The 20420-nt window shown below is 55.8% G+C and overlaps 5 protein-coding genes across 5 annotated transcripts; 3 read left to right on the top strand and 2 right to left on the bottom strand.

Annotated features, from left to right (window-relative positions):
• Positions 1 to 2023: 2023 nt before the first annotated feature.
• Positions 2024 to 2915, top strand: GMORB2_2084 (GPI anchored serine-rich protein; the record flags this gene model as incomplete). Its single annotated transcript, XM_035464064.1, has 2 exons — positions 2024 to 2736; positions 2816 to 2915. The coding sequence occupies 2 exons, from the start codon at positions 2024 to 2026 to the stop codon at positions 2913 to 2915; spliced, it is 813 nt and encodes a 270-aa protein (XP_035319774.1).
• Positions 2916 to 6454: 3539 nt separating this feature from the next.
• GMORB2_2083 (RTA1 like protein) lies at positions 6455 to 7845 on the top strand (the record flags this gene model as incomplete). Its single annotated transcript, XM_035464063.1, has 3 exons — positions 6455 to 6752; positions 6878 to 7434; positions 7837 to 7845. The coding sequence occupies 3 exons, from the start codon at positions 6455 to 6457 to the stop codon at positions 7843 to 7845; spliced, it is 864 nt and encodes a 287-aa protein (XP_035319773.1).
• A 681-nt stretch (positions 7846 to 8526) lies between these two features.
• On the top strand, positions 8527 to 10077 carry GMORB2_2082 (aspartyl aminopeptidase; the record flags this gene model as incomplete). Its single annotated transcript, XM_035464062.1, has 1 exon — positions 8527 to 10077. The coding sequence occupies one exon, from the start codon at positions 8527 to 8529 to the stop codon at positions 10075 to 10077; it is 1551 nt and encodes a 516-aa protein (XP_035319772.1).
• A 589-nt stretch (positions 10078 to 10666) lies between these two features.
• On the bottom strand, positions 10667 to 11996 carry GMORB2_2081 (uncharacterized protein; the record flags this gene model as incomplete). The annotated part of the gene is made up of 2 exons (XM_035464061.1): positions 10667 to 10923; positions 11954 to 11996. 2 exons carry the CDS (start codon positions 11994 to 11996, stop codon positions 10667 to 10669), a joined length of 300 nt encoding a protein of 99 aa, XP_035319771.1.
• A 1374-nt stretch (positions 11997 to 13370) lies between these two features.
• GMORB2_2080 (uncharacterized protein) lies at positions 13371 to 18733 on the bottom strand (the record flags this gene model as incomplete). Its single annotated transcript, XM_035464060.1, has 5 exons — positions 13371 to 14939; positions 14993 to 15565; positions 15926 to 17989; positions 18322 to 18433; positions 18549 to 18733. 5 exons carry the CDS (start codon positions 18731 to 18733, stop codon positions 13371 to 13373), a joined length of 4503 nt encoding a protein of 1500 aa, XP_035319770.1.
• Positions 18734 to 20420: the final 1687 nt, after the last annotated feature.

Here is a 20420-nt window from a genome sequence, read left to right as displayed (position 1 = left end):
AACGTGCGTGTACCTGAGTAATACGGCATAGTCGGTGTAGGGGACGATAGTCTCATGTATCGATACCGTACCAGGGCAAGTACACGGATACGGATATTGGTATCCAGAAGGGTGGGATATTGCCGTAGTAGTAGTAGTAGTAGTAGTAGTAGTAGTAGTAGTAGTAGTAGTAGTATAGTAAGCAGCATCATCGCCGAGTTCTCTTCTGCTGCTCCCACCACTACCAATGACTTCGACGCCAAGATGGGCATTCTGAGCATTACTCGTAGTACCTGCAGTCTGCATATCGACACCGTTCTGTGGATGTGTCCGGCAGAGGGAAGCCATCGAACCGAGAGATGGATGGACCCTATCAACCGCTGCTACTGCTACTCCTACACCGGAACGGACGAGGAGAATAAAACTTGCAGACAAAACTTGAAAGGGTCTTGATCATGCGATGACGCTGGGGAAACGAAGGGACGGTGCTAAATTGATGCCCAGATTATGCCGTGACAGGATCAATGGCAGCGACCTCTCCCATTGGGTAGCCTCTGTGATCAGACAGGGTACGCGCAGGAAGGGGACAGATCATGGTTAAAGGTGCCTATCTAGCAATAACCTACCAAGCATGAGCAGTATAGATGTTATCGCTCCCGGGGTCTGCTCCGTACCGGTACGCTACTCGAGGGTTGCCTGTATTGCATGAACACCGTAGATACGAGTACGAGTAGATGCAAATGATGGGAGCCGGTCGAAATTCCAACAGAGTATTATGCCTCTACCGGGTCAGATCTAGGCTCACATGACAGCACGCTTGACATCGCTGCGCACTGTAATCTGTACAGATTGCATGTACGGCTTACTCGACGCTCGCAGATAACGACGACTCCGCAATATGGAGACGGCTCAACCTGCTCAAATCTCGTACACATGGACAGAGTAGAAGCGAAATAATACCGGTATTGAGCCCGATGATACGAGTCTCGTGGTTAAGATAACGAGAGGGTCAAGCACAGCACAAGCGTCCAACGACAGGTACAGCCAGCAATCGGCAGCGCCAGAGCCGGCAACGACTCGACACGGACCAGGGGTAGGAGGGGAGGGGGGGGGGTCTTAATTAGAAACCCCTGCGGGTCGCATCCCATCTCTCGTTCCTATTCGGATGTCTGCGGTATCTGTGGCCCTGTCATAAGAGAGCATTGACTCCATTCGGGTGAGTGGCCACAATGAAGTGGTCCCTCCCTGGGAGTTCTGTGGGTAGGGGCGACGATCCATGTATCCACACTACGAGGCCATCAGTGGCCCGGTGGGTGGTTGAGTGGCTGATGGACGGCAAAGTGCAGCAGACCTCCCACGGAGAGGTGCTGTAATTTCCCGGGGTAACCTGTGCCTCACGGCCGTGAACCAAGCATGACGCCGGACGGACCCAGGTACGGGGCACTAAAAAGGTCCTTTCCCCACCGTGTGCACTAAAACATCCCGGTAAGGGGAAACCACACAGACCCAACCGACTAATACTGTCGAGAGCAATCAGTGGACAGACGCTGTCATCGAGGAAGGTGCGACTGGGGCGGAGAAGGAGGTAGAGAAGGAAGCAGAAGGAGCACCTGGGAAGGAGCGAAAGGGGATCAACAGATGGTATTAAAAAGCGCACTTCCTCGATCTTCCATCCTCTCTCTTCTTTCCCTTTNCAGACCCAACCGACTAATACTGTCGAGAGCAATCAGTGGACAGACGCTGTCATCGAGGAAGGTGCGACTGGGGCGGAGAAGGAGGTAGAGAAGGATTCAGAAGGAGCACCTGGGAAGGAGCGAAAGGGGATCAACAGATGGTATTAAAAAGCGCACTTCCTCGATCTTCCATCCTCTCTCTTCTTTCCCTTTCCTCTCCTCCAGCCAACAAGCCAATATTTTCCGAGCCTCATCTGCTTTGACTCAACCTTGACTTCGGTCGTCCATTCTTTCACAGCAAGCTATCAAGACACTCTCTTTTATCAAAACAACCCACAGTTCTTTCACGAACCCCCAACAAATCAATCAAGATGCGTTTCACCGTTGCCGCCGCCCTCCTCGCCACCGGCGTCATGGCCGTCTCGACCGAGTACGAGACGCAGCTGGTCACCATCACCAGCTGCGGTCCCGAGGTCACCAACTGCCCCGCCGACTCTACCAAGACTTCGGCCACGTCCAGCCTGATCCAGACCTCGGCCACGGACGCCATCACCACCCCCGGAGCTCCGGCTGCCACTCCCCTGACGACCTTGACGGTCTACACGTCCAAGGTGCACACCATCACCTCGTGCGGCCCCGAGGTGACCAACTGCCCGGCCCACAGCACCGTCATCTCGACCGAGACCATCCCCGTCTCCACCACGGTCACCCCTGTCGGCCCCGGCTCCTCCACCGGTGTCCCCCCCGCCGTCCCTACCTACGCTGTCCCCTCCAACGGCACCACCCCCGTTGCCCCTGAGCAGCCCGGCGTGCCCACCACCGGTGCTCCCGGCACCTCTGCCCCGGTCACCAGCGGTGTTCCCTCTGCCCCCGCGCCTTCGGCCCCCGCGCCTTCGGCTCCCGTCTGTGCCCCTAGCTCTTCCGTCACGGCCATCACCAAGAGCTACACCACTGTCCTGACCTCGGTCGAGTACTCTACCATTGAGGTTCCCTGCGCCACCTCTGCTCCTCCCACCGTCCCCACCGGTGGCCTCACCCCCAACCCCCCTGCCGGTGCTGTCCCCCCCGCTGGCGGCAACACTACGTAAGTTCTCCCCTCCCATCAATCGCCTCTCGAGACGTAGGCTGGCACTTTCGAGGCCCATGGACTGACATGACAACAGCACCCCCGCCCCTCCCGTCCCCACGGCCGGTGCTGGCAGCCTCGCCGGCTCTGCCGTCTTCGCCGCCGTCGCTGGTGTTGCTGCCTTCGTCCTCGCTTAAATATCTTCTTTCGACTTATTAGTTGAAGCCTGAGGGCTACGGCATTTTCATGACAAGTTTTTATTATTATTACCTGCAGTATTAACATTCTTTTTTGTTTGTCCCCGTGTCACTTTTTCCATCTCGGGAAGAGAGGATTTCTTGGATAGGGGGTATCAAGGCGGAAAATCCTTCTGGTTTTGTCCCTGGATCATGTATAGAATCACATTTTCATTACATTAAATGAGGCTTAGCCTCTGAATCTTTCCTTTTCTTGGAGCTCTTTTCTCCATTTTGTTCTGCTCTTCCCTGGATCAGGTGAGGAGAAGAGGGGTTGGAAGTTCTATAAAATACTATCAGGCCCATTTTCACGACTCTGGCAACGGGAGGTCATACTGTACTTTGATCTGAGCAGCATTGCAATATCGCAGGGCGTTTTTCCTTTTCATCTTGACATATTTTTCATCTTCGCTTTCCATTCTCCTGAGGAGATGGCTCTTTATATATATAGACCATTCTGAAAAATCATTGCTTACTTTTTTCCGTCCTTGTTGTGTGCGATCTTCCTGTCGTGAATGATGTCTTGTCTCATATGTCTGGTGCTGAGTCATGTGTGTGTGTGTGTGTGTGTATGTGGATGTACCCGTCTGTTGATCACAATCATACATGTCCAACACACGCACATGCAATCGGACTTTCTCTCTCTCTCTCTCTCTCTCTCTCTCTCTCTCTCTCTCTCTCTCTTTTCCTTTCTCTTTTTTTTTTGGTAGGACTTGAACTTGACACGACTTGGACAGGTTTACTACCCCACATTCGCGACTCCGTATAGATGTAAACTGTCTCAAGCCAAGGTCGCGATAGTAGGGGGGGCAAGGTTGCTGGGCCATGTATGTTGAATGGTTATTTGGTACGTGTAAACCGGTAGGCTGTCTTGTGAGGAATGCTACGCGCCACCGACGTATAGAAATAGACATGCTGGGCCGTTTTCTTGATTCTTTATTCTATCTTACTATTTCTGCTATGACACGGTATGGGGGGTTGGGGGGGGGGCGGTTGAAGGAAAAAGAAGAAGAAGAAGAAGAAGAAGAAGAAGAAGAAGAAGAGACATGCTCTTTTTATTCCTATTCCTTATATCGAAAGCAAAGTGTCTCGGGTATCCGCTGGAATGATGGTAAAGCAGTAAGACCGGGGGCGGGCAAGGTATTAAATCATCATCACCTGGTAACCCATGATTTCAGGGACGCAACGGGATCATCAGCCTGTTGGTAATGTGACGTGTAATGCGCGACGATGACGGGACGCCAGTCGAGCGGATTTGTTTTACAGAGTTGGCGTTGGATACTGCTGCATCATGTCAACCTGATGATGGTGGGTTGCTGTACGGTTTTCTTGCGTGTCATGCCACCGATGATCATCTCCACATGACTCTCTTCAACATGTCAAGGTTGACCGGCCATGACTGATCTGCCGAGCGTTACGTGATGTCGTTGCACGCCTCTTCTCTCTCGATCTTCTCCTCCTGGCTCTTCTTCCTCCTCCTGCTTCTCCTTGCCCCCCCCCCCCCCCCCCCCCCTCTCCTCTCTCTCTCTCTCTCTCTCTCTCCATCCTTCGACAGCCCGAGCATCAGCCACGACTGATCTGTACAGCTCATTCATCATTTCAATCCATCTCTTCCTCGATAGTCGAACACCATCTCCATCATACAAGGACTTTTATATATATATGTTCATGAATAATATGAATATTTTGAATATCCGGATTTTCCATCGCGTCTCAACTCTCTACTCGTACTCCACCGTCTCCGACATGGTACGCGCGTATGTATGTATTACCTGTACAGACCCAAGATCGCGTCGGGAAGAAACAGCTCCACATCATCATCACCCCCTCCAGTGCGAAAGACAAGAGACAAAAAAAAAAAAAGAGGTCGGGCTCATACCGGCGACGGGCTAGAGAGGTCTAGCACGGGCCGTCAGACCTTTTCCTCCACCTCTCTCTCTTCTCTCTAGTGCGTCCCACCCTGCCGATGCCGATGCCGTCGGGGGGCGGTTGCTGCGTGGCCTTGCGGAGTCCCATCCAAGCATCGTGGCTTATATCGGATATATACTCTCGTCATGCTGGCCTTCCTTTACCTGCTTACGGTACGGGCGCCAGAAGAGACGCCGGATCCTTCTGACGATGATACGACGGCGGCGGCGGTGGCGTCTAGCACGGCCTAGATAGAAAAAGGGTCACCCCCCCCCGTACGTGTGTACAGGTAAAGTATGTCCCGTATGTATGTAGCTATAGCATAGCACATGCGATGATCTATATACAAAGTGTGCCATCGCCTGTGTCAGTCCATTAGGGCTGAATTATACATGGGGGCGTGGGACAGCTCTGCTTGCATAGGCAGATGCACTTTCTTCGCTTCTTTCTTATATCTTTTTGTCTTTTTTTTTGTCTTCCTTTTCTCTACCTCTATATCTCTCTATGCACACATATATATATATGTGTGTGTGTGTGTGTATTTGTCGTAATATAGTCCCTGCTGTATGACAGCCCTACCATGTGATATGTTGACAGACCGTGAGGGAGAGTTTACGGGGTTGGAAGAGACATATATGAGTGATATGATGAGCGAGAGAGTGAGTAAAGAGAGTGAGTGTTTGAGATTCAACCAGCTATTGAAATGTAGATCAATTCGTCTCCTCTCTCTCTCTCTCTCTCTCATTCCTTATTTCTTCTCACTATTTTCCTCTCTTACATTCTCCATTCTGGCATGTGTCGGAGAGTGCTGATCCTGTCTCTTGGGAAATAGCCTTGACTCAGATGTGAGAAACAGAACGAAACTCTGCCCAGAGTGAAGAGGAGTAGATCGATCGGTTGCCTTGGCACTGGGTGTATCCGAGTCCGAGTGCGAGACTCATATGAACGTAGTAGATCCGTTAGCCGTCACTTGACATTGTGACCGAATACTTGACGTACTGGCCGATACATGGCAATAACAGCAGTATGACTACTGATAGTCGTGTATGCTTGGATGATCCGCCCTCGATCCGGGAGTTCTTCCTCCCCTCCCCCCCTTTCCGCGTTATTATATCCTCGCGCATCCCCTCTTTCTTTCTCAAAACTTCCCTTCTCGCCTACTATTGACAGGTAGTCTCTCTCTCTTCTCTTCTCTCTCTCTCTCTGTCTCTCTTATTCTATTCTGATCATCTCGGGACTGGCATCTTTCGAGCTGGCAGTGCCACCTTCTCTCTACTAGCAGCGCCACTCGGATCCGACTATATCACATAACTCGCAGCTGTGCTGCCCCCCTCCCCTCGCCCGTTCTCTTTCTGTTCCTCGCACTCTCACCCATTATTCTTCTCATCTCCGGGAAAGAAGAGAGAGCTTGCCTACTTCTGAGAGCACTGCCTTTCTCTCTTTTTTTCTTTTTTTTTTTCTCTCTTTGGGGAGGGGGCTCTTGCATATAGATAACATTGCCCTCTATATATCCTACCACACACACAACATACGCGCAGCACATTACGACGATACGACAACGACAGCACATACACGCACACACGGAAACCACAATGTCCGCCGTGCCTCAGGTCCTCATCGCCTTTGGACCGGATGTCACCTGCACCCTCGACATCTGCCCCATCGAATGGAGCGTCTACACCTATCGACCTTCTCTACCGGCCAACATCACCCTCCTCGCCCTCTTCGGTGCCGTGGGCCTCGTCCACGCCTACCTCGGTCACCGATGGCGAGCATGGGGTTTCATGGTCGGTATGCTCCTAGGTTGCGTCTGTGAGATGATCGGCTACGTTGGTCGTATCATGCTGTATAATGATCCCTTTTCCTGGATTGGCTTCATGATACAGATCAGTGAGTTTTCTTCTCCTCTCTCCTTCATTCTTTCCCCCTCCACAACATCTCTCATTATATGCAAAAAAGAACAAAAAAAAACAAAAAACGACAGAGATGCTAATCCCCCCCCCCAAAAAAAAAAGTTTGCCTGACCATAGCCCCCGTCTTCTTCACGGCATCCATCTACGTCACCCTATCCAAGACAATCATCTACCTGGCCCCCGAGGCATCCCGGTTCAGACCCGAGCTCTTCTACTGGGTATTCATCCCCGCCGACGTCATCTGCCTGATCCTCCAGGCCGCCGGCGGGACCCTCTCCACCCAGACCTTGGGTGGCCAGACGGGCGTCGACATCTCCATGGCCGGCCTGGTCCTCCAGCTCGTCGTCATCCTCCTGTTCATCGTCGCCTTTGTCGACTACATCGTCCGGTACTGGCGGTCCGGCGGCAGGGCGGGCACTGCCGCCGCCGCCGTGACGTGGCGCCTCGCCGCCTTCTTCGCCGGCCTCTCCGCCGCCATCGTCCTCATCCTCGCCCGCTGCTGCTACCGCGTCGCCGAGCTCAACCAGGGCTACTTCGGCGAACTCATGCACGAGGAGGTCTCCTTCGTCGTCCTCGAGGGCTGCGTCATCGTCCTGGCCGTCGCCGCCCTCTTCTGGGGTCACCCTGGCCTGGCCTTTGGCGGTCGCGCCGGCCGCCCCGTCGCTCCCCCCCCCAAGAGCGCCATCGTCGACTTTGACCTCGGCGAGTCCGGACCGTACGAGCAGCTCGAGGAGGAGGACAAGCGATGAGGAAGGGACGGTGAACCACACACACGACTCCTCCCCCTTCTCCATTCTCATTTCTCATTCTGGATATTCATCTCCCTTCTCACCCGGTACCTTCTTCTTCTCCTTCTCCTCCTCCTCTTCTTCTCCTCCTCGTCCACCTTCTTTTCATCTCCCGTCATACCCTCTTTCTATCTTTGTGTGTGGTATCAGCGTTCTCGATTATATGGCGTCATTGTTCTGAGCTCTGCTGGCTTGCGTATTTTTTTTTCTTCTATATCTCGTCCACCCACCCTAGACGGGCATGTCTACCATGGAATTGCTGGTCATACACAGACAGAGTAAACGACGTCAAGGCTTTCGCTCCTCGCTCTTGCCAATGTCTTACACCTCACGACGGGATGCTGGTGCCCTGTTGCCGGTTAGGATAGGAATCAGACGATGACGAATATCAGTATACATCAGTAGAAGCACGGTTCTATATTCGAGTGCAGAGGGGAAGGGAATATGGACCCGAACCGAGGGGTGAACCACATCCTTTCCACTATAAACCCTTGGCTGGCTCCTTCCCAGGCCAGGAAGAGTGAGGCGGGGTAGTTTGGGCAGTACAGAGTCCGCTGTACCGCACGCACGCACCTTGTGGGGGGAAGCAGCCCGGCCGGATTATGATAACAGTGCAGAATCAGATTACAGGTGGTGGTGGTACCTGTACGCCAGGTGCTCGTGCCAGTAGATTGCGTGTATCCGTACTCCGTACTCGTGCTGATAAATGATGATGCATCCTCCCTCCGTCACCGTCACCTCCTCCCCCCCCTCTCTCCTCCCTCCCTCCCGCAACACTGCACACCGCCACCTCCTCACACGCCCCGCATGATCAGGGCCCTGGCTCCTACTGTCCGCTCACTACGTTACGGATCAAGAGCCGCTTATCAATCGACGACGACGACGACGACGACGACGACGACGACGACGACGACGGTACTGACACCTCTGCCGTCCTCGTCATTCTGCACCACGACCGCGACCATGGCGCCCGATAAGACGGCCCTCGACTTTGTCGACTTTGTCAACGCGTCACCGACGCCGTACCACGCCGTGCGGTCGGCGTCGGAGCGCCTGGAAAGGGCCGGCTTCGAGCTGATCCGCGAGCGCGAAGGCTGGGCGTCGACGGTGCGTCCCGGCGGCAAGTACTACCTCACGCGCAACGGGTCGTCCATCGTGGCCTTTGGCATCGGGCGGCGGTGGCGACCTGGAAACCCGGTGGCCATGGTCGGCGCGCACACCGACTCGCCCTGCCTTCGGGTCAAGCCCGTGTCGAGGAAGTCGGCCGTAGGGTACATGCAGGTGGGCGTCGAGACGTACGGCGGGGGCATCTGGCACTCGTGGTTCGACCGAGACCTCAGCCTGGCGGGGCGGGTGCTCGTGCGCGAGGGCGACAGCTTTGTCCAGAGGCTCGTCAAGGTGGACAAGCCCCTCCTGCGCATCCCCACCCTCGCCATCCACCTCAACCGGTCGGCGTCCTTTGAGCCGAACAAGGAGACGGAGCTGTTCCCCATCACCGGGCTGGCAGCCGCGGAGCTGAACAAGGGCGGGCCGTCGCAGCAGAAGGACGACGGCGGCGGCGAGCGGGCCGGGGTCGAGGGCGAGGACGAGGAGTTCAGCCCGCTGGCCGACATGGCGGAGCGCCACCACCCACACATCATGGACGTGATCGCCGGCGAGCTCGGCACCGACGTAGCGGCCATTGCCGACTTCGAGCTGACGCTGTACGACACGCAGAAGTCGTGCATCGGCGGCATCAACGACGAGTTCATCTTCTCGCCGCGCCTAGACAACCTCAACAGCACGTACTGCGCAGTCGAGGGCCTCATCTCGTCCGTGAGCGACGAGGCCGCCCTGGACGAGGACTCGACGATCCGTCTGATCGTCTGCTTCGACCACGAGGAGATCGGCTCCACGTCGGCGCAGGGCGCGCACTCCAACCTGATCCCGTCGGTCCTCCGACGCCTGTCGGTCCTCCCCGGCAGCGGAGGCGGCGGCGGTGCCGGCACGCGGGCCAGCGGCGGCAGCGACGCCAGCAGCTTCGAGCGCGTCAGCGTCGACAACGACTACTCGGCGGCGGCGGCGGCGGCGACGGCGACGGCGCACGAGCAGACGCTGTCGCGGTCCTTCCTCATCTCGGCAGACATGGCGCACGCCGTCCATCCCAACTACGCGGGCAAGTACGAGTCGTCGCACCAGCCGGCCATGAACCGCGGCAGCGTCATCAAGGTCAACGCCAACCAGCGGTACGCCACCAACTCCCCGGGGATCGTGCTGCTCCAGGAGTGCGCCCGCGCCGCCGAGGTGCCCCTCCAGCTGTTCGTCGTCCGCAACGACTCGCCGTGCGGGAGCACCATCGGTCCCGGGCTGGCGGCCGCCCTGGGGATGCGCACCCTCGACCTCGGCAACCCGCAGCTGAGCATGCACAGCATCCGCGAGACGGGGGGGGCGGCCGACGTGGGGTACTCGGTCAGGCTTTTCGACAAGTTCTTCCGCAGCTACGGGGAGTTGGAGCCACGAATCCTGGTAGACTAGGTATATATATAGCAGTAGCGGATGTAGGCCGTCGAGACGGCGGATGATGTCAATTCACCTCGGATGCATATCGAGACGATAAGACAGTGTAGCCTATCTCGCAAAGACTGGATGCAGATTTGTATAGAGAAGAGAGAGGAGGAGAGAGAGAAAGGAAAAAGTCTAGCAGAACCGAAACGCCGTAAACCGGCCCATCCAGATAAAAAAAAAAAAATTCAGAACCGATTGCAAGCCATAGAATGAAGAGGAAGAGTAGAGAAAGAGAGAGCGACGAACTGCCCCGTCCCGGCAAAAGAAAAGATGAAGAGCAAGAACAGAAACGGGAGAAGAAAGAAGAATGCCCCCGAAAAGAAATATATATATGAAAATCAAACGCTTGATGCCAATGTCCCACGATTCCAACAAGAAGAAGAACAACAAGAACAACGACAAGTAAAGAAAAAGAAAGAAAAAAGAGTATGATACGTAAAGACCCAGACATTCCCACGTCAACCCCATCAGATGAATCAATGAATAAAAAAAGATGGAAAGCCCTCCTCGTTAAGAAAAAGAGAAAAACAAAAAAACAAGTTCCGTTCCGAACTAGCAGTCAGTCGGACAACTCTCTCTCTGCGCACGGTTGCCTATCCATGGGACCGTCACCAACGTCGTTGTCGGCACCGGCATCCGGCTGCTGGCCGTCGTCGTCGTCGTCGTCGCCGCCGCCGTCATCGTTGCTGATCGACTTCCCTGGCAGGGGGCCAGTAAGAGGTAGAGGCTTGACGACCAGATCAGCCAGCGGGACACAGGTCTGACCGGTCCTGACTTTGTAACTGGCCAGACTCAGTCGAAGACGAAGGATCTCAGCTTTCTACGATGAGTGTCAGCGCATATATATATATATATATATATATGTGTGTGTGTGTGTGTGTGTGTGTGTGTGTGTGTGCATGTGTGTCTGTGTGTAAAGGGAACGAATAATTGAATAGAGAAAGAGAACAGAGACACACCTCTCTAGCCTGCTGTCGACTAATGGTAGGTCTAGGCGATAAATCTGCCGAACTGTTCAAGGAGGAAATGCCATTCCTGTCAGATACAGAATCTCCCTGTTCATCCGAGATTTCTGAGCTCTGTTTCTGTCGGAGAGAGAGAGGAAAAGTCAGTATACACACGCACACACACACACATATATATACATATATATATATTGCTCTGTTTGCATTGTAAAAAAAAAGAGAGAGAGAGGGAAGAAGAGAAGTAAGAGAAAAGTTGAGACAGAGGAGAAGGAAAGAAAGAAAACGTACAGCTCTCTTGTTTGGTCGTGGATCATCATCACCATGGACAGCAGAGCTTGACTTGGTCGCGGACAGAGATGCAGATGCGGATGCAGGTGCAGACCCGGAGGACGGACGCTTCAACGGACTGATGTCCATCCCGACCGCCGTCTTCTTTGGCGATGGGAGTACGTTGGCGTCGAGGGGGGCCAGAGCGCGTCTCTTGAGCGGGGAGGAGGAGGGAGTCGTCATGTCCATCTTCTCCTTCTCCGGCCGTGTCTGCTGCATCTACCCTTCCTCGTAGACGAGAAGAGAGAGGTCTTTCTGCGACGAGGGAAAAGGGAAGGGCTGTAGAAGGAAAGGAAGGAGTTGACGGGGGAGAGCGAGGAGAGAAATATCGTAAGGAAGAAACGAGAGAGGAGAGGGAGAGGGAGGGAGAGGTGGGAGAGTCCAAAAAAAAAAAGAGAGAGAGAGAGGTGAAAGAGAGTAGAAGAGGAGAGTCCATTATATTCAATTCCACTCTGCACGCGCGTATATATTGACTCGTCGACTGAATGGGGTATAGCGTCGTCCATCACGAGAACGCGGCGGCGCGAGATGCAGGTAACTGCTACATCATGTACAGAGTAGCAGAGTAGCAGAGAGAAGCAGAGCTGCAGGATACATTGTATCGGTACAGATTGCCATCTGCAGCCTTCTCAACTCTCTCTTTTCCTATGCTCTGTACTCTCTCTGTAGTACTCTTCTCTATCTCTACATATACATATACATACATACATATATATACCGAGAGCGTGGATGGATGCATCGTACAGATCACGCGCCTCAACCATCAACCATCAACCACCACCCACCGTACATGTGCACGACATTTCGTTCCCTCCTCAGCACGACACATCTCTCTTGTACCGACGACGCACACCCCGATCAAGAGAATCAACAGATTCAAATCCATCAACCATCAACCATTAACCGTCCCACTTCATTTTCTTCCAATCCATCCCATCTCCCCCCCCCCCCACATACACGCACACACATGTCTCATCCACCACACACCTGGACGCGTCTGCTCTCGAGTCAAGACCAGAGAGTGTCTGTCTCTCCAAGATGCACAGGTCTCTTCTTCTTCTTCTTCTTCGTTCCTACCAGGTTCCCACCAGGTTCAACCTCGCCATCTTACCAGGCAGGGTAGGTGTTAACCCATTCAACCTCGACACGTACGTGGACAGTGGTACAGCGCAACCCACGACGTGAACCATCAGCATCAGATACGGCATCAGATACAGCAAGCATCAATACTGCTCCGGACCGCCACACTCGTGCGTCATGACACCCTTCGATCCCTCATATACTACAGGCAGGGGACCCTTCCTGCTACAGCTAGGGCCAACACATCATTCACATCGGCGGACAGCTGCAGATCGAACCATGGATGAAGACAGTAACAGCTGCAGACCGAAAGACTGCGCGGCAAGAATTGTCAACTGCAGAAGACGATACTGCACAGAGTATCCCTACATTACTTCCGACGCCTGCTTAAACCATTCGGGACCCTCACGCCACGCCCACCCTTTTCCATATCCTCCTCCTCCCCTTATATATCCAAAATGTATTGCCTTGCAAATGTATTGCCTTGCGTCGCCCTGCCGTGTGTGTGTGTGTGTGTGTGTGTGTGTGATCAATCAATCTCTCTCACACACACACACACGCACATCATCATCATCTGTACCATTGAGCGGGGCAGAGAATCAAGGAATCGGAGAGTCAAAAAATCAAAAAGAAAAAAATGAACCCCTTTGCTTATAAGACATTCAAGCGTTAAAAAAAAACCCCCCGAAAGCAACCCATCATAAAAATGTAGGGGGAAAATAAGAAGAAAAACACCCTCCATTCCAAAACAACCCAGGGAAGAAAAAGAAGATAAAAAAACGGGGTATATCTTGTAACGACAAATAAAAGAAAAAAAGGAGCAGGGAGGGAGAACGACGACTGGTAGATACCATGAACCGCTGGAACCACGACAGTACACCGAACCTGTCCCTAGTACCCGAGGGACAGCTGCGTAGTGTCCAGAGTATAGGGCTCGCTGAAGTCCAGATTCACCTCCTCCCAGTCCGGCTCCAGAGATGTAGGCTCCTCCAGAAGCGAGGGATCCATCGTCACCTTACTCATCAGCGCCTCGTCGTCGAGCGCCGCCACCGACGTTGGCAGGTTCCCGTGACCCGTCATGTCGCCCGCCCGGTCCACGTCGAGCAGCAGGTCCACGTCGCACCACGAGTCGCCGAGACCGGTGCCCGACGTATCCGCAGCGTCCGTCGTCGGCTCGCTGGGCCCGCCGTCCTTGCTAGACTCGGGCGTGTCCTTGGGTGTCAGCGAGCGCAGCACCGCCGGGTCCAGCGCGATGGTCGAGATGCCGTTGGGGAACCCGAGCTTGGTCACCAGCTCCTGCGGGTCGAGCGACGAGCTGGCCCAGGGATCGGGAGATGACGACGCCGACGCCGCCGCCTTGACACCCGCCTTGCCCTGCGAGCTGGCCGACCACGTCATGCCCACGCCGCCGTCGAGGGATCGCGGAGTCTGCACGCCCAGGTTACCTGGCGTCTGCGCCTGCTTGGAAGCCGTGCGGCTCATGGCCGGGCCCGTAGGCTTCTGCGCCTGCTGCTGGCCGTCCTTCTTGGCGCTGCCGTCCGCCTCCAGGCCGAGCGCCGCCGCCAGGTTGTCGAGGCAGAACCTGAGCGGGTTCTGCTTGGGCCTGATGTGCTCCTCCTCAACGTGCTGCTGCAGCGCCTCCTCCGTGGCGTACCCGGCCACCGAGGACTGACACTCGGGGTCCTTGCACACCAGGACCGGCCTGGGCGGCTCCTGAGGCTGCTGCTGCTGCTGCGGTTCGGGCGCCTTGGCCGTACCCTGCTGAGGCGAGGGCGTTGCCGTCTGCGACTGGGATCCCGTACCGCCCTGCTGCTTGTCGAGCTTGGCCCTCTTACGGGGCGGGATCTGCAGGTTCATCTCCTTGGACTTGCCGACGTAGCTCGGGTTGCCGTGGGGCGACGAGGCGCCAAAGGGGAATGGCGGCTGCGCCGTCGTCGGCGCCATCGGAGCCTTGGCACCCTTATTGATACTGCTGTTGCTGCCGGCGGCCTTCTGGTTCTTGAGGGCCTGGCTGTTCTTCTCAAGGTTGGCCGCGCTTAGGGGCGCCGGTCCCGGCTGCTGCTGCTGCTGCTGCTGCTGCTGCTGGCTCTGCATCTGGTCCTGCTGCTCCTGCTGCTCCTGCTGCTTCTGGGCAAAGAGTCGCTGCTGGTGAGCAATCTGTTCCTGTGTCGGCGCCGTCGTCTGGTTGCCGACGGGAGGCATGCCCTGCGGGGGACCCGGTACCCGCTGCTGCTGTTGCTGCTGCTGCTGTTGCTGCTGTTGCTGCTGTCGCTGCTGCTGCTGCTGCTGCTGCTGCTGCTGATGCATGATACCGCGCTGGCGGACGTTGCTGGCAATGTCCATGACCATGCCCTGAAGCATGCTTCGCACCTGATCGAGCTCAGCAGGGGTGATGCTGAACGTGGGGCGGGGGCTCTGCATGTGCTCGCCATCGGTGAACTGTCGGAGGATTCGTAGGCGCTAGATGTGCGTGTCAGCAAGACTCATTTCTGCGTGCGTGTGTGTGTCGAGACGCGGAGAGTGCGGCTTACCGTCCTGAAGAATAACCTGGCGCGCTCCTCGTCCTTAGCAATGGTGAACCACTTGGCTAGACCTCGGCCAATCTTGTAGATATCCTGACCGATACGGTACAGCTTCTGGTGCATCTCGGCATACTCCCCGGGGCTCAGGGAGATATCAGCCATGGGCTCCTGGACCGAACGGCGCATCTCCTCCTGGCCAATGACCCTGAGGCGGTTGAAGAGACTCTGAGCTTCTCCGGGTTGCTGCTGCTGCATCTGTGCGACGGCGGCAGCCTGGGTGTTGGCGTTTCTGGCCCTCATCTGGTCGTACTTGGCGCGGTGCTCGGGCGTCATGTTGGCCACGTCCTCGGCAGACAAGACGAGCCCGGTGGCCGAGGACGCGTTCTGACCAGGTAGCTGCTGCTGCGAGCCCCTACGCTGACCATTGTTGGGTGCCATGTCACTCATATTGTCCGCGCTGGGGCGCTTGAGGTTCTTGGCTCCCTGGGCGGGGGAGGGAGTAGCCTTCTTTCCGCCCCGTGCGGCGGCCGGGCCAGCTGCCGGGGGCCTGACTGGCTGGGGCTTCTGGTCGCTCGACGGCGGTTTCTGCTGAGGGGTGTTCTGGCCCATGGACGCAGGCGTCATCTGTGCTTGAGGCTGCTGAGGAGTCTGATGAGGTTGCTGCATGGGCGTCGGCTGCTGCTGGTGAGGCCGAGGCGGCTGCTGCTGCTGCTGCTGATGATGATGATGAGCCTGCTGAGAATGCTGCTGAGCCATAGGCATCCCGTTGACGCCGGGCTGCTGAGGCTGACCCTGAGGCTGGCCCTGCATCTGCTGTTGCTGCTGCAGATTCTGCTGCAGCTGCTGGGCCCTCTGAGCCTGCTGGTTCCTCCAGGTGTTTGTCTTCATGTTGATGATATAGGCCCGGAGCTGTTCGTCGGGTACACCGCCGAGACTTGGCTTGCTGTTTCGCAGCTGTTGCATCTCGGCCATTGTGACGGTGATGTTGGGCGGTGTCGGCTGCGCACCCATAGGAGGCCGCGGCTGCTGCTGCTGCATGTTGGGGGGCATCTGGCCGGCTGGGGCAGTCATAGGGCCGCCGGTCATACCCATGTTCTGACCCTGCCCTTGAGCCTGCTGCTGCTGCTGCTGCTGCTGCTGTTGCTGTTGCTGTTGCATCTTCTTCTGCATCACAGCCTGGAACTGCTTCTGCTGGGTGCCGAGGAGCTGGCCCTGGAGAGCGATGCCCAGAGTGGCGGCGTTATTCTTGGCCCACATCTTGAGGGCACCCCACTTTCTGGTACCGACGGGGATCGGGGGGTTGACTTGGGACAGGCGTTCCAGTACGAGGGGAGGCACATCCATCGAGTCCATCATCAGCTGAGCCTGATTCTGGGGTATGCGACCCTGGAGCATGGCTCCAGCATTCATGTTCACCGGCTGCTGGACCTGCTGCTGCTGCTGCTGCTGCTGCTGCTGCTGCTGGGCCTGCTGAGGCTGCATGCCTTGGGGTCCCATGTTGGCGCCGCTCATCTGGCTGGCCTGGGCGGCATGACGGGCGGCCTGGTTCTGCTGGAAGTGGCGGACGAGTTCCTGAAGCTTGTGCGGAGGCAGTTCGGTGGCCTTCTGACGCTGCTCCGGGTTCATGGCAGCGAGGAAGGCGGCGTAGGCTTGGGAGCTGGGCCTCGCCATGGCGGCAGCCTGGTTAGCGCCAAAGGGGGCGTTGGGCTGGGAGCCCGGACCGGGTATCTGGTTCATGCCGTTGGCGGGGTGCGAGACTGGGGTGTTGAGGGTGCCCATAGCGGGGCTCTGCGAGGGACCCGTGGCACCGCCCATGCCAGCCTGGCCCATCTGGGCCTGAGCCTGCAGCTGACCCTGGGGCTGCTGTGGCGTCTGGTTCATCTTCATCTGGTGCATATTGGCACCGGGTTGCAGCTGCCCCTGCCCCTGCCCCTGCTGCTGTCCCTGAGGCTGCTGCTGCTGCTGCTGCTGCTGCTGCTGCTGCTGAAGGCGCGGCGTCTGATTCTGACTCTGGTTCTGGTTCGACATACTCTGCGCCATGGGCTGGGACGTGGCAGCTCCAGGTACGCCGTTGCTGATGGGAACGACCATGTGACCGGCTTGCTGGGCCATGAAGCCATTCATCTGCTGGTCCTTGATGCTCTCCATATTGGGCTGGAACTGCGAAAAGTCGTTGGCAGGGCCACCTTGCGGCTGACCAGCACCCATCATGCTCTGTCGCTGCTGCTGCTGGAACGACTGTTGACTGGGCTGCTGCTGCATCATAGACGGTTGAGGTGTTTGCTGGCCCTGAACGCCTGGCTGCTGCATCTGCAGTCTGGCGCCGCTCCTCAGTACGGCAAAAGCCTGCTGCTGATAGAGGACGTGAAGCGGATCCCTGTTCTGGGCCTGCATCTCCTGGATCTGCTGTTGCGTGAATCGGTGACGGAGTAGGGCGCGGGTCTGATTCCTCTGGTCTTCGTTGGCGGTCTGCATCATCTTGGCGGCAAGCTCCATCACCTTGGCCTTGTCGGCGGGGCTGAGCTTGCCCATCTCGCTGAGGAGGTCCACCTGGCGGTTCTGGCCATTCTGCATGACACCCATCATCTGGGAGTTCGGGCCCATGCCGCGACCAGCCTGGTTCTGCATACCGGGATGCATCTGTCGCTGAGCGGGGTGCATCTGCTGTTGAGAGAACTGTTGCGGCTGTTGGGGGCGGAACTGCTGTTGCTGTTGCTGTTGCTGCTGCTGCTGCTGCTGCTGCGGGGGCATACCCGACATCTGCATGGGACGATGCATCTGCTGAAAGCCCTGTTGGCTCATACCTCGGCCCATCTGCTGAGCCTGCTGCATATTCATCATGGCCTGTGCCTGTGCCTGGGCCTGGGCCTGGGCCTGGGCCTGGGCCTGGGCACTCAAGTTGAGCTGGTTCTGCAGAGCGGGTTCGTTGGCCAAGCGACGTTTGTGGAAATCGGCAAACTTGTTCTTGAATGCTTGCTCGTATTCTTCCTGCATGGTTGTGAGGAGGGAAGGAATCGTGGTCAGTCAGGAAATCCGGATCGTGAGCAAGGCCAAGAAGAAGGTTAGGATTTGGAGAGGAGAGGAGGAGGTTGACGGGGGAGAGTGACGAGTTCTCGGGCTGCAAACAAGGTGTGGATGGCTGCGACTGCACATGCTGACGTGGCAGGACAGTCACACAAGGAGAGGAGGAACGGGATTCTCCAAGGTCTCCGAGGCGCGATGCAAAGGGACGATCGAAGGGAGACAGGGACAAAAAGTGCGTATATATATATATATATGTGTGTGTGTGTGTGTGTGTGTGTGTGCGCGTGTGTACATACCTTTGAGCCCGCTTGCTGATAGTTCTCACGCTCGAAACGAGAGGCGATTTCGGCAATCTGTATAGTGGTGACATTGTTGGAACCCTGCTGGGACAGAGTGATCTGCGTGGCACTGGCGACGAGAGAATAGAGAGGGTCAGCGAATCGAGTTGGCGGCGACCTGATGGGAGGAAGAAGAAGAGGGGAGGTGAAGATGAGGGGAGAGGGAGGGAGGGAGAGAGACGTACAGGTGCATGGAATTGTGCAGACGTTCTTGGTTGGTGATGGTATTGTGCCAAGTGATGCCGTTGATGGGAGGAGGCGAGTTCTTGAGAGCGTTGTAGAGATATGTGTAGAGCGGACCGCGGGCGATGTTCTGGGGAGCCTGCTGGCCCATCATCTGGCCGCCCATGGGCTGCATGTTGGCAGCCATGACGGCAGAGTCGCGAGAAGATGAATCGGCCGACCCACGGGGGTGGGGGGGTTTAATCGGTTGAAGGGTTGAGTATCGATGGGAGAGGACGGAGATGGCGACCCATGCGAGAGAGAGGAGAAGATGATGAGAAGAAGAAGAAGAAGAAGAAGAAAGGAGGAGGGTGGGAGATAAGAGTCAACCAGAGGGCGAGAGGTGAGGCTCAGTTGAGTTGAGGCGGTTGTCAAGCCAAGATGAAGAGCAACGGGACGGCGAGCGGTGAAAGCCGAGGTGAGGCGCTAGTTCTCGTCAAGGTTCAGGAGAAGCTGCGAATTGATTCCCTTTAATCCTTCTGTTCCCGCCTGCCTTTATTTTCTTCTTCTTAGGGAGGGGGGATGGTGGGCGACGACGACGACGGCGACGACGACGACGACGATGGCTGTTGCGAAGCGCACGCAAACCCCCGACTAAGATAGGGAAAGAAAAAAAAAGAAGAGAGAGTAAGTAAGAGGAGGGCGTGGGTATGCAAGGCAAAAAGGAATGGCCCGAGCTGGGGGGGGGGGGTTGGTTCTTGATTGCTGTCTCAGGAAAATCAATCCGGGCTGGCCTCTTGCAAGGTGCCTCTTATGGGGCCCTATGGGCTATCCATATACCAGGCCCAAGACCTTGTAAAGGTGCGCGACAACACAAGAGAACAAGAGAAGAGAGTGATTGGGGGGGGGGAGAAGTCGAGAGAGTGGGTGGTTGAAGGGTCGACGATGATGATGGGGGGTGGGAGGAGGATGGACCCAACGACAAGGCGAAGGAGAAGGAAGGTCGGGAAATTGGCGAGGAGAGTGGGAAAAAAAGGTGGGGAGGGGAGACAAGAGACAGAGAGAGAGAGAGAGTGAGGCAAGGGCACGGACAACACGTGGCGCGCGCGGCAAGCAAACAAGACGAATTCTGTGAGGAAGAAGACGGGACAGAAAAAAAAGCCCCTCGAAGAGTAGGAGGGGAGTGAGTGATGGAGGGATGAAGAAGATGTCGATTCGGGTGGGTGGAGGACGAAACAGTCGACGTCAAGAGCAGTGACTTGTTGGGTTGCGAGTGTTGACGATTGCTGCGATGTTCAGTTCGAGGGCGCCGCGCGCGTTGCAAGTTGGTGGGTAGCACAGCGCGAAGGGGGGGATACAAACGGCCTGTCGGGTATTATGTGTGTAGAACCCAATGACTTTCAGATGGAGAATTTTTCTTTTTCCTTGACTATTTCTTTCTTCTTGTTTTCTTTCTTTCTGATTTGTCGTAATCGTTGGAAACGTTTTATTCTTCTTAAAAATGTGTCTGTTCTTCTTCTTCTTGTTTCTCTCTTCCCGCTTCGAGCAGAGGAGAGGGGGAAGGGGAGGTATCTCTCTTAGCAAGGGATACTAACAGGAAGTGGAGGATGATCGACTCGGACCGGGAGGGAAGGAACGAAATATGGAATAATAAGAAGAGAAAAGGGAAAAGGCAAAAGAAAAACAAAAAAGTTAACCTGTTTTTTAAAAAATAAAAATTAAAGAATAAGAGAAGAGTAACGCGAATAACAAAGTAGTAGATGGAGAAGGTGAAATGTAAATGGATAATCAAGAGGCTGCCAATCAAGGAACAATGCCGAAAAAGTAAAATTTTCTGTTTTTAAGAAAATAATATCAGGAGATACAATAATGAGGAAAGGGAGGAATCAAGGGTT

This window comes from Geosmithia morbida (genome assembly GCF_012550715.1).
Source record: "Geosmithia morbida isolate 1262 chromosome Unknown scaffold_12, whole genome shotgun sequence".
Lineage (NCBI taxonomy): Eukaryota > Fungi > Ascomycota > Sordariomycetes > Hypocreales > Bionectriaceae > Geosmithia > Geosmithia morbida.
This window is presented reverse-complemented; position numbering and strand designations above follow the sequence as displayed.